Source organism: Nipponia nippon, unplaced genomic scaffold (genome assembly GCF_047370975.1).
Source record: "Nipponia nippon isolate SJK-2023a ecotype South Korea unplaced genomic scaffold, ASM4737097v1 scaffold_2, whole genome shotgun sequence".
NCBI classification, from domain to species: Eukaryota; Metazoa; Chordata; class Aves; order Pelecaniformes; family Threskiornithidae; genus Nipponia; species Nipponia nippon.
In genome coordinates, this window is record NW_028262336.1 from 15,314,706 (window position 1) to 15,328,600 (window position 13,895).

General features: G+C 37.4%; 1 protein-coding gene across 4 annotated transcripts in view; it reads left to right on the forward strand.

Annotated features, from left to right (window-relative positions):
- The window catches only part of EPHA6 (EPH receptor A6), a 515,545-nt gene that overhangs the window by 421,825 nt on the left and 79,825 nt on the right, over positions 1–13,895 (forward strand). For 2 of the 4 annotated variants that reach the window (XM_087755983.1, XM_087755984.1), the window contains one exon: positions 4,050–4,172. The exons of the other annotated variants lie outside the window; for them this stretch is intronic. In XM_087755983.1, coding sequence (XP_087612109.1) covers positions 4,050–4,172 — 123 coding nt within the window. The remainder of the gene's footprint in view (positions 1–4,049; positions 4,173–13,895) is intronic. 4 annotated transcript variants of the gene reach the window in all.

Genomic DNA, 13,895 nt, shown 5'->3' on the forward strand with positions numbered 1-13,895 from the left:
GTTGATCCACACAGCAGACCTTTCTCTCCTTTGTAGATCTAGGACTCTTCAGCACAGTTCCGTTGCTGCTGGCCCTTTGGGATGTGCCTTTGCTGTGGGGAGGAATGGCTGTTCCTTCTGGCTGGCCATGCTGTCATGATGAGAGTGCTAATAAATGTGTGTGAATTAACATATGTGCTTTAGAGCTGAACTAAGCATAAGTATTTCCTTTACCCAGCTATCTACTCTTGCCCTTCTGCTCGTGTGATAATACGCTACTAAACCCATGCCAGTTTAGGATGCTATACCAGTCATTTCCCAATCAAATTCTACCATTTGTGGGATGATATTCCCCCTGGAACAACAGATGAAGGAGGAAGGAAAGCTAATTGATTCAGCACTCCCCACTGCCTCTGAGCACAGGCACTTAGCTGTAATAATTGTGAAACAGAAGAATTTACGCTGAGTTATAAATTAGTATCACGGAACTCAGTAAATGGTGGATGCTTCATGAACTGTCAGCTATTCAGAGTATTGCCATATAGTTTTACTGTTTCAATGCTCTTTTCCACCTAATATCTGTGACTAATGTAGTTTCTCATGTTAAGGTGACATGATGTCATAGTGTATAACTATGGAAGGGGGAGAGGTTGGGGTTTTTTCTTAATAAAATCATGCCTGTAAGCTGCTAAATAGCAGCTGTATTTCAGTGCATTCAGGAATCAGCTTAATATTCCTGCCTCCTTTCCCCAATTTAGAACCAGTAAAACCTTATACTAAAACCTCTTCCCATTAGTGTAACTCCACCCACTGCTAAAACAATGAGTGTTTCTACACAAAACAACAGAACGGGTGTAAAGCGCTAGTGTCTGTATAATGTGCACTGACAAAATGGCATTTCTCAAGGAAGTTGGTTAGCTAAAGAAATAATATCCTACCATCTTGCAAGCGCCCAGTGTGGTTTCTTTAAAGAGATTACTTAAATTAAGCATTAAGATTTCTATTGCTAGCATACACCTCTAAAAAATTAATATTGCTTTTGCAGTTTGGAGTGTAAAGCAGCAGGATACAAAGCAGCAGGCACATTTTTGGTGGACTTTTTCTTTAGCTAAGCATGATTCCAATTGGAAGAAGAAGAAAGACTACATCTTCAACCCTAACATATTCAGATAGAAGGAAATGCAATTCTTTTCATTGATTTCCACACAGAAGTTTATAATATTTCTGAGAAATATTTCTGAGCTGGCATTTTCTGTTTAATAGCATGCTCCCACCTCCCTTCTTAGTTGTGTTAGCAGAGAGCTTTCTCCCTTTCTGTCTTGAACACAATTTTTTTTGTTGCAGATTTTCTTTCAAATATGTCATGAATGTTTATGTGAACAAGTACCAATTTGAGCAAAGCTTCTCAGTTGCTGCAAATGCCCAAAGCTCTTCTCAGACATCTGTCCCTCTGGTGGCGATTGATGGGACTTATGGGAATTAATTTTCTTTCCCAACTACCTGCAACAATACTCAACTTCCACATATATCATCATGTAATAGAGTCTCAAGCCATTGTGCAGGTGATAATACCAAAAGCACCCATTTGTTCATTCTAGGGCATATGCTATATTTTAATTTAGGACCATGCACGTTTTAACATGGATGAACTTTCAACCTGTCTTTTGTCTGCATTTTTATGTTGCTGGATACTGATCAGGGATGAATGTTATCAACCTTGTCCTTTTCAGAAACTGTGACTTCTAGAAGAGACTAAATGAGGTCTTGTTCTTGTAGCTCTGTATTGTACTTAATCAGAGACATTTTTAAGGTGACAGTGGACTGTTTGGGTGGGATTCAGTTGCCTAAAATGGCATCGAATGCCTGCTCTTAGATATCCAACTGCTGCTTTGCCTCTTGCTGTCACTCAAAGAGTACAAATCTCCTGCAGATCTTGTCATGTCTGCCACTCAAACGTGAATGTCTCAGATTTTCTACAGTGTCTCAAATGACATTTATGCTTAAGCAACTGAATCCTACCTTTTTCAGTGAGAGAAAAACGTTAGTTATATGTATTCCTTTGGTTATTTGCTACTTATAAAGCCTCAATAATTTTAGCACTTGAGCTCTCTTCTTAGTATTCAGAGATTGTATTGCTCCAAAATTTGCTGCTCCTTGTTTTTATTTCTGAATATGTACAATAAGTGAAATAAATTTGGTTTTGTCTCCATTACATTCTATAACAAAGTAACTTATTTTAACACTGCTAGGAAACTTGAGTTATTTGCCATTTAACATCATTTAAATGTAGGAAAATGTCAATGGTGAAGCTCAAGCTGTTTGGCTTTTCTGTAGGTCTGTACATATGGCATGTGACTCACAGTGGGTGTACTTTATGGTTGGTATAATTCATATTTTGAAACAGAGAAGCAAAGATTTATCTGAGAAGTCTTCATACATTCATTATTTAGTCTTCATGTTTTAAGATGGTGTTTAGTACCAAACATCTTGGAGTTTATGCAACAATTTTCCATTTTGAAATTGAATTTCTGTATGTTGCATTCTGGACTCTATATGCATGATCACTTCTGAAAATATTTTTAAATTAAAGCCATGGAGTTTGGAAACACTTTGACAAGACTGCCAAAGTTAGACTTTTCTGGAGTGGCCAGAGGGAAAACTTTTATGCCTTATCTTTAACTATCAGGTATAAAAATACTGTATCCAGAACACTAACTAAATTAATTCTTTATCCACAGACTGCAGCAGGTCTAATAAATTTAAAGGGGAAGTGAGGAATATATTGAGGAGAAACAACAGAACTCTTGCTTGAAAATACAAGAGAAAAATTCAAAGCTCTCTTAGGCTACTTTAAGTTCAGCAAATACATGTGTGTGTTTTGAGGCTAAATTTTCCTCACTACATTTTTATTAGATTAAAAAAATCCAAACTGTTGCATAAATTTTAAGAGGGCCATTTGTTTTTCTCATTGTATATAAATATTAAGATGTTTTCTATCTCTTAAAAGAACAACTATGAAATACCTGCAGGATGATTAAAACAAACTTGCTATTGCCTACATTTTTGGATGGATGCTTGGTTGATGTACTTGCAAAAACACACAAATTATTCTGATTGTCAATTTAAATTTATTGCAAGATGGGAGAGTCTTTGACTCTGTGCTTTTAAGCAAGATGTGTAGAGCTCTCATTTCAGATCCATCTTTGACGCTGGCATTCACGGAGCACTAACACGAGCTAGCTGAAATGATGCCTCTAGATCTCTATACATGTGCTGAAAGCTGAAACAGTAGATCAAATGATAGAGTCCTTATTTATCATCACTATAGTAGACATGTCACAAGTACTTATTTTAAAAGTGGTGGATGAGATGATCTCTGTTTCCAGAAATAAAACTGTACATTGAGGCAATGAGAAGAACATAGAGTTTATTCTATTGAAAGCGTAAAATGTGTAAAACTTCAGATGAGAGCAAAGCAGAAAGGGGCCATGTCTATACTGCTGGCTTTTGCCTGCATGGATATATTGACAGGTGTTGGGAGATGTGATAGAAGCTCTGACTGACATAGCTGCCCTGACCCAGAAGTCAGTAATATAACTGCAAATTCTGGTTCCCCTTCTCCCCTTGCCTGACATGACTTTTGTCAGGTGGCTTTAATACTAGTATAAAACACGGCTTTGCTGGCATAGCTTCACCTCTACTGATCTCTCTTTGATTTGTATACAAAACTGTAAAATGCCTCTATGGTAGAGTCATTTGGAATGCATTATGAATATCCAATAGGTGTAATTTGCCTTTAAAATACCGAATTTTTCCATTCATAATAGAAATGCTGGAATTCTCCATTTGCAAAGTATGCAGAAAACAACCTCTTTCTGGTTAAAGCTGTGTATTGTATGACTTGGTTAAAAAGCAAACAAAGACTTTTAACTGCTTTTTATAAAATCTGTTCCAGCGAAACCACTGTTAACTTTGCAGAGATTTGGTTATTCTTTCTTTAAAAAGTCAACTTCTTTCATCAGCCAAAGAACAAGTCATTTGATTAATGATCATTTTTATCTCTTTGAAAGGATCCTTTCCGACCATTGGGGTGAAGTCTCTTTCGAGATTCCTGAGGGCGGGATTTTTAAATAGCATCCTGGCCTCACATCCAGTGTCAGGGGGTGGATCTTTACCCCCCAGCATTTCCTCTGGTAGGTATTCCAGCCTATTCCCCCATATTGATTTTTCCCTTCACCCTTTGCCCCATCTCTCCACACATCTTGGGGAAACAAAATTTGGTATTGGTCAGACAGGGAGATTAGATGTCCCTTCCAATAAAAAGCCAAACGGAAAGGAAATGGAAAAGATAAATTACTTTTCAGGAACTAAGCCGTTTTCCCGAATCAATGTATAGAAGAAATTGTGAGGGAAACTGATCTGTAGTTAAGTGGCCAACCAAAATATTGGAAGAGAAGGCCTAGTATCCTCTAATCGTGCACTTCATGAAGCATGCCTGGGTGCACCAGGGAAATATAACTTTAAAAATGACTCTATAAAATCCCAGATTTTATGTGACTTTCTGACTCTTTCCTAAAAATTTACATTCCCTTGCTAAAACACAGAAGCAAAACAAAGTTGGAAAGGCAAAATTTAATTATGTATTGATAATGTATTGTTTAAATCCTTTTTATGCTTCTGTAGTCGCAACTTCTATCTCATGCAAACCTCCTTAACTTTTCTAATAACTTTTATCACAGTTTAAACTACTATAATTCTCTTAAAATGAACGAGAAAATGCCACTGCCTGTGTTGGCAGCATGGTATTCTGCAGTGCCTCTGGCGAGGTCCCCAGCAGAGGCACAGCTGTACCATGGCATGGGGGACCCCAGAGGGTTGGCATAAGGTTGAATGTAGGCCAAGAATGAGAACACCATGCCAGGTGTTATCTGATACTGGGCTAAAACAGGAAAGAAGGACAGGTTAGAGGCATCCTTTCCCAGAAAGGCTAAACGTGCTATCCATTCTCTTCTGGAGCCATTAAAAACCAAAGCTAATAAATGAAGAATAAATACATGTATCTTAATTATAGTTAAAACTGAATCAACATGCAGTTCTGTTCCTTTCCAAACTACATATTTCTATGTAAAATTAATCTGTACATGGGCTAATGTCACACTTGTATCCTTTCAGGACATCTTACCTGTAATGTTACTTACAGTTTCTTTTTTTAAAGAGGAAAAATCTCTTATGGTAAAAGTAGGGAGAAAATTAAAAAATCACATAATGTTATTGATTTGCTACACAAAAGAAGCTGTTCTACTTCTCTATGCCCCATTTTATCTATTGCAATACTTATAGGCCTCATTAATACAAGACGATTCTTACTTTTCTTTAAGTGCTATTATCGCTTTGTTTACTTTCTTTCTTTGAATAGAAGCGTCTCAACAACTTTGATGTCTTTTCTTATGACTGTTTGGGTGTCTTTTGTCAACAGTTTGTAAAATACTTTCCAGATTTTTTTCTCCTTGGGATATCTCAGTGTTTAACAGCCCCTAGGGCTATTTTGGCAGTCAGCATCATGATGAGATTGGTATCTGTAACCAAACAACTGTGGAACAGGAAACACTCCAGGGCCCATAAAATTCTCTGTTTTGAACATAGTGTTATGTATAGCATATCACTGATTCTATTAGATTACAAATGGCTTAACTGCACTCGTGAACTGGCTTCTCACCTATGTAGCTACCTAGAAGTTTATTTTATAAGGTGAGGACTGTTGTTTTCTGAGTGCTTGTAAAGCTTTTAATCACATTTTTTGGACTTAAATCATAACTCTTAAATGTGATTTGTTTAATAAAACTGGTTCATAATTTCTTGCTATTAAATGTCTTTTACTAAAAATTCTGATTCAATCTGATGAAATATTCAAAACAGAGAAAAAATGGAAATGCAGCTACATGATGTACAACATATACCCTAGCAAGGCAATGGAAAGAAATGTTATTGTTTGATCACGTCAACAACAACAACAAAAATGGTCCAAGCAGCAGCCCCACAGAAAGGGAGAGGCTGCCTATCTTCTGTAAAGTGAGGATTGTCAGGTAGTTGAAAGCCAGTGAAGAACTGTGATAAAACCAATGGACGAGATGTGTTCCTTTGAGAAAGAGTGCATGTGAGGTCCAGGTGGCATGAAACGCCGCAGTACAAGTCAGAAGTTGCTGTTAACAAATGTACCCTAACAATCTTATCTGTAGTGCTGCTATTTAACTCTTCCTTTTTTACTTTATCATATTTGTATTTACATTAAGCACAATCTTAATTCTGAATTGCCTCTCTTTGTTACAGAGATGACCAGAGGATGCCATTTCCATTTCATGATAACTTTCTAAATTGCTAAAACCAGCTTTGCTGTACACGTGAGCAAAAAAACCCCACACGTTTACTGCGTTTTTTGCCAAAAAAAAAAAAAAAATCTGTTGAAGGGAGTACTGATCTGGGATGTGAGAGACTCAGAACTGAATCTCTTACTCTGCATGATTCAGTGGAAGATATAAGTTCAACCTTGAATCCTTAATCACGTTATTACAAACACAGAAGGGACGTACCCTTTTTTCCTTTGTATAGAAAAACACTGCGCTAAACACCTGACCTCTTTTCTGAGTGTTGCTTTAGCAAGGAACAAAGACACCCCAGACAGCAGTGTTCCAAGAGGGTATTTAAGCAGTGATATCTGTGTTATCATGGCAGTCTCTGGCTGTTAGAAAAGCAATAGGCAGGCAAAATCAACTGTCCATTGCAGTCTTGATGCTGTCTCTGAGGCTTACCCTCTCTCATTAAAAGTCAGAGAATTGCTGTTTGTGTACTGGTACTGGAGGGAAGCATGCTCGATGGCTGCCTTTGATAGCACAGCGACCCCACCTCCATTATCTGAGATGCCGGGCTCATATTGGACTGCAGCTTTCATAAGCCTAACAGAAGTACTTAGCGTTTAATAACTTTGCTGAATTATAACCTAATTGCTTCACATATAGCTTATGTGTAAGATTTCAGTGAATTTAACTACATGGAAGGCTTAAAGTGCCTGCATTATTCTGCTACTAGGGTCATTGGGAACAAAGATAATGAGATGTTTTTTATTTACCAAAACCTTTAACTCAAGCTAAGTGGCAGATATACTTCAAAATAGTCAGAAAATTTATTCCTTACTAAAGACAAAATGCTTTTACATCTTTTTTTTCTACAAAATTCCCCACGGATGTTTTAAGTGAAACAGAACTAAACTGGAAAGCCTGCTATAAATAAGTATCTGGAAAACAGCTTGGCAGCGCAATGTAGCTGTTGGTTTCCTTTTTTCCCTTTCTACTTTTCACTCAATAGTTGGGGGGAGTGTATTATCTGCACTGAGAGCTGATGTTCAGTTTTGTGCAATTTGGTGTCTGCTTTTGCACTGTGCAGAGGTTCACTTATGTAAAAGGTATCCTCATTTAGCCAACATAAAGACTAATTTATGCTGCTGCCATGGGGTGTTACATCCTCCTGCATAAATGGATTGCCTCAAATGTAGGTGTGTTTTAAGCCTAGACGTAACTATGCTAATGTGATATTGCTTATATTTGATAGTTGCATCAAAAATCTGTCACTGCTGTACAGCCATTTCACTAGAAGCAAAGCTTTCAGCAGGCCTCCAAATATCTGTCCTAGATTTTTGCAAAAACAAGCCCATTTTCAGATGATAGCTTCCTTTTGATTTAGCTATCATTTATGTCACAAATTACTTAGATTCTAGTTATCCCACCTGTTAGCAGTACAAATTCATATGACTTAGTTGATGTAGGTCTATAATGACAGATAGATTCATATAAGCAATAAGTACTTTTTCTCAAGTGATATCCTTGTATATATTAAATAGGATTCTTAAACCACTTAGTTTATACTCCTCGTCATCCTTACGCTGGCACGAGCCGTGGAAGCTTACCCCTTCCTTCATAATTACACATACACACACACAAACATACACATATATACGCAGGTTGTGAAAAAACAAATCACTGAATTGCCAGTGCTGCATCTATTTCTTCAAATTCCAGCTCTTCCAAACTAAATGCGGTGGTGTTTGCTGCATTTTGGGGAAATTCTTAGCTGACTACTCTTGCTGTGTATTGGCAGCTCTTGATTTCAGTCATGTGTAAAGGGTTTGTTATGTAAATGCATACCCATATTGCCTGGCAGAAGTTGCAGATGGAAAACTTTATGGTATGTTGCTGTCTCTGAAGAGTGTCAGAGAGATTGTTAAGCCTGCTGAGTTGGAAAGGAAGGGAGGAATCCAAATACCTTTCCTACTGTTTCTTTCAAACTAAACTCATTTCCTGAGTTTTTCCATTGACAAGAACAACTAGACATGGGTGTCAGGCTATGAGAAACTATGGAAAAGTTCCTGTTAAGTGAACTTCCCAGAACCCCTTCATACTGTTCAGCATTCAAACTACATTAGCAGGAGAGGGGAAAAACATCAAAATGATTCTTTCCACACACACCTTTCTATGAACATCAGTGCTGCAATTTACTTGTGAACCCTCTGATCTCCCCATGTAGTCAGCGGCTGGATCATTGCCCCCTATTTCATTCACAGAGCACCTCTCTGAAGCTTCTGTGAAAGTATCTTGATGTGGCTTTTTTAATGAAGTATGAGCACCAGTTATTTCCTACCACTTATTTTGCAAGGATCCAGCTCGTCTACATTTTAGGAAAATGGAAGCAAAGAAATTAGGCTTGACAGAACAATCCACCCCGTGAACCTCAAAAAATATATTATATGTAAGAAATGAGGATGCACTTACTTTCCAGAAACTTAGAAGTGATACAGGACAGTTTACTCACTGCTGTCTTGGACTAGGTAATGACATGACTCCTCCTCCACATAAAGTACATTATTGTCCTGTTTTTGGCTGGGATAGAGTTAATTTTCTTCCTAGGAGCTGGTCTAGTGCTGTGTTTTGGATTTAGGATGAGAATAATGTTGAGAACACACTGGTGTTTCAGTTGTTGCTGAGCAGTGCTTACACCAGTCAAGGACTTTTCAGCTTCCCATGCTCTGCCAGGTGCACAAGAAGCTGGGAGGGGGCACAGCCAGGACAGCTGGCCCAGACTGGCCAAAGGGCTATTCCATACCATATGACATCATGCCCAATATGTAAACTGGGGGAAGTTGGCCGGGGGACAGTGATTGCTGCTCGGGGACGGGCTGGGCATCGGTCAGTGGGTGGTGAGCAACTGCATTGTGCATCATTTGCTTTGTATATTCTTTTATCATCATCATCATCATTATTATTATTGTTATTGCTATTGTTATTGTTATTATTTTGTGTTCCTTTGCTGTCCTGTTAAACTGTCTTTATCTCAACCCACAGGTTTTACTTTTTTTTTTCCAATTCTCTCCCCTATCCCACCGGGGGGGGGTGGGGGGTGAGCAAGTGGCTGTGTGATGCTTAGTTGCCGACTGGGGTCAAACCATGACAATTATACAGAGGATATCCCCTTTTCAGTGTTTTACTGCCTGGCTGTCTATGGCTGTTTGTCTAACATGCATTGTAATGTTCACATTTATTACAGAGAGCTTCTCAAAAAACTCAGACATAACTGTAGAATACTAAACCAGATGATTATCAGTTTTCTTTTCCCCAAATTAATATTTTATTACAATTTCCAAGTGCACCTGAGTGAGCCCATTATTCTTGATATTGTATAAACTGACAATTCAAAGCAAATTGTATTGACAGACCCTTACTGAACAAAATTACTCAACAAGAACCATCAAGGAGCATTTGTTCGTAGTGAAACTCAACTATAATTATGGTACTCCAATAATGAGAAAAATAACTTCTATTTTTTTTCAGTTACTGCATTTTTCCCTAGTCTGGATTCCACCACCTAAACTGCTTTATATTTTGTTAAATGAAAATTGCTAATCCTTTCCCAGTGACTAACAAATTGATTCTTTTATTGCATATGCATTTTCTAGGATATCTGAGCCAAATGGCTCTTCCAGTTTATTCTTTCCAGCTTCAGTGCTATTTCCCTGGCATGTCTAGGCTATAAACCCTGCAACTAATACATAATGGCATGTATTTTCTGAGGATAGAAGTTCAAATGTGTAAGGACTTTTCTATTAGGCAGGCAGGAAGTACTTCAGAACCAAAAGATGGATGAGCAGTAAGTAACATGATAGTGAGAGGAACTTTTTTTTGTGCTGGTCCATTAGGGTTTAGCTTGAACTATAGAACTGGGATTAAGCTCTGATTGTAGGACATGACAAAAGGTCTTCATTCTCTACCCTTGCTAAATAGCTCATTTCATGCTCAGATGGTCATCATAAAGAATTCCAAATATTTTAGCCCTAGAAGTTCAGAAAAGTTTATTTGCATATGTGGTCATTTTTACATAATATACACTACTATTACATATTTTTTAAAAATCTGACTACAGAAAATGTGGTAATTTATTGTAACAAGCGTGTGAATTGAAGCAAGTTGCTGTTCATTACTAGCAGGAGCAGAAACGTAGGAAGAGGAAAGCTGGAGGAGCCTGATGGATACACACAGAAATGTATTTGTAAATAAGCTACACACAGTTATTCTTTGTTTTAAGATGAAAGGAAAAAAAAATCTGAACTGCCATTTTAGCCTAGCAGTAAAACACTGGATGTGAAAGCAGATTCAGAATTGTTTGACTTTTTGTGAGGTGGGAGATGGAAGGAATAGTTAAGTTGAATAATGTTTAGGTTTTCTTGGTCTGTTATATGTAGGAAGCCAGTGTACTTTTACCAAATTCAACTTGCTGAAGTACTATTCCCAGGCCCAAATACTGTGTACGGGAAATAATCGGCCTAACTCTGGATTTTACACACTGGTATTTAACAAGCCTGTTTAGGTGCCTTATACAGTTGGTGAAGACTAGAGAACTCTGGACTGACTCGTATGACCTGTTTATGATGCATAGTTATGAAAATTTGACTCCTTCCCTTGAAATGCCTTTTTCATTCTCAGAAAAATTCTAGATATTGCTAGCTATGGAGATGCCTCCACAGTTACGGGAATTAAGTTACGGGAGATGAATGCCTTTGGTTTTCTTCTTCATGTGTCGATGAGTTTTCATATTTTTCTTATTTCTTCGTGATGTATATGCTTGTCTAAAAACCTCTGCATCTAAAGTTTGCTGCTTCACCCATCTTCATTGTAACTCTTGGCTTTTGTTCATGATCAAAATCAGAGTTGAAGGGAGAAGCTTGCGAATGTGTGCCTTCATGTCCTGAAGGTACAAAACATCAAAGAGAAATAAGAAAAAAACCCATGAGATCGCAAAAATGTCACAGTGTTAGGTCCAGTGCATCATTTATTTGTTGGCCCCCTGCATCATTATGTTTTGTTTTCTTAATTTTGGGTTTAGCAACTCACACATGTTACAACTGAAGCTTCCTTTGTGGATTTCAGAAACTTCAGGAGTATTGATATGCGACCTCCCCTGCTTCTTGAAATCAGAAATGATGCCTTTCTTGTGTGTAGGAAGCAGCAAGATACTCATAAAAAATGAAGGAGGAGGCAGTGGCTCATCAGTTTTGTATAGCTCAGAAGTTTAAAGTTTATGTAGACCAATGGGAAATAGGAGCAGAACATGTGTGCTCAAATAGTAAATGGAAAAAATACATAAAAGATATTCTAAAGCACAAGGCACGTCAGAATCTTATAAAGATCACAATCAGGCATAGTAATGAATAATCAAAAAATGCCCTGACATTTCAGAATAGGATTAAAATAATACCTTAACCATGTCATTATACTTATGAAAGCACAAAAACATGTTTTAGTGTAACCTTATGTATGCAATTTTTTATTTTGCTCATTTTCAAATTTCTGTTGTAGCTTATAGCTTCTAAATATAACACATCTATGATAATGAGTGAATTCACAATAGAGATTAAATAAGCTTTGTTTCTTATGTTCCATAAGTATCTGTTATGTATCATGGCATACTGAATATTGATGAAGGGCAGAAGCCCCTGATACACAGACTTAATTTTTTTTAAATTCCTTTACATGCTCTGGGGTCAATATGGCAAGTGATCCTTGATGCAGTCAGACTCTGTGGACTAATTTTGAACCAAAGAACATCCCTTACTCTTTCCACAAGAGGATGTAGAGTGGTATGAACATTGAAAATGTTAAAGAGTAAGTTAAGGGTGAAATGTCATTAGATTAAGTGAAATATGCTGAAATTCAGTTATTAAAAAAGTGAGGTGAATTTTTTTGGTTAATCTAAGTGGGCAAAAGTATCTCTCTCAAACTGAACCTGAATAGAATCTGTTATTTATTATAATTTTTTTATTGTTCTTTGTTTCAATGCTAAAGTGTAAGTGCTTGAATTTTTAGGGTTCTAAATCAAATTTCAAGCAATATAAATCTTATGCCAGAATCAGTTCTATTAAAAACTTTTTTTTTCCCCTCCTAGAACATAATTAAATTAAAACTGAGCAGCCAAATTTTTTGTGGCTGGTCATTAACAAATTACCTATTCTTGCAAAGAAACTAGTCTGCATTCTCCCTCCTAGTTATACATTGATAAAGACTGCCTTTATTGCTGGGATTTCTTGATTTAAAATGAGATGATGTAACCTAATATTTGAGATAGGATGGTCAAAAATGCAGTCCTTGAGCTCTGTTCATTGTTCTGACTTGTGATTTTGTCATCTCTTTAAAACCTCTTTCAAGTCAGCATAAGGTGGTCCTTACAAGGCATGGAGATGACAGAATGGTTCCAGGGTACATGACCAAGATTTTGATGCAAACATCAGCTGTCGTGATGATCTGTGGAAGTTCTTTGGCAACTGCCATCATTCAGATTATTTTTTAAGGTACATTAGTTTATCCCAAGGGCCCAGGCTGGCACACTGCCCTCTCAGGGTCAAGGGAACATGAAGGCAATGCAAAGCCTCTTTGTGCATGCTTTCTGCAGATACAGTAGTTCCCACAGCTTTTTCTTGCAGGCTGAGGACTTGGTTTTTGTGATACCTCGGCCAAGTCACTTCACCTCATCTCTTTTCACCATACATAGCATGGATTTATCTGTTTATAGATTAGTATTTGAAAAATAGTGTAAGACTCTCAAATGGGATGAATTAGATGTACTTAGAATAGTTCATGCAGCAGCTTTCAGAGCTGGTCTGCAAAAGCACCAGCTCTGGTTCCCTTCCGTGTGTACATCTGGATTCTAATAAGCCATCTCACCCTAATGATGAAGATGTTCCTTTTTTATTTCTGCTTATCATATTCATGTAAACATAAGCAGCAGGAATAAAACAGAACTTTTTTCATTCACATTGTATTTGTAATGCTAATAAATATGTGGAAAGAGATAACACAGATAACCAACCCAACACATGGAAACTTGAAGAAATGCAAATTTTTTTTAACGGTATATGGCTGGAAAGTATAAATGCACAAAATATCAAAATTTGGGCCAGTTATTGTATTTCTATGGTATAATTTTAGCCATTATTTCTCCCTCACCTACCCAACCTCCAACTAGTAACAAACAACTATTTGTTCTGCTTTTACCCTCTACTGCACTCCATTTGCTTCTCTTATGGAAAGGCAAGAATAAGAAAATAAATAATGGAAAAGGTGCAACTGCTTTCTCATTACAGTTCCGCTTTTCTTTCCTCAAAACCTTACAGAATATTAGTTCTCCTCTGACGCATCATTATTAGTAGCAGGAGTGACAAAGCTGTAGTGCCACAGCAAATGGTTCTCCTGTTTGAAGCAATATGTAAGGAACAGACTTAGCGTGAGATCTAGGAGTGCCTTTCGAGCCCTGGGCATTTCAGTGAGGCACATGCAATTCTACTGTGGGTGCTTTGCACGCTATTGGAGTGTTGAAAGGCT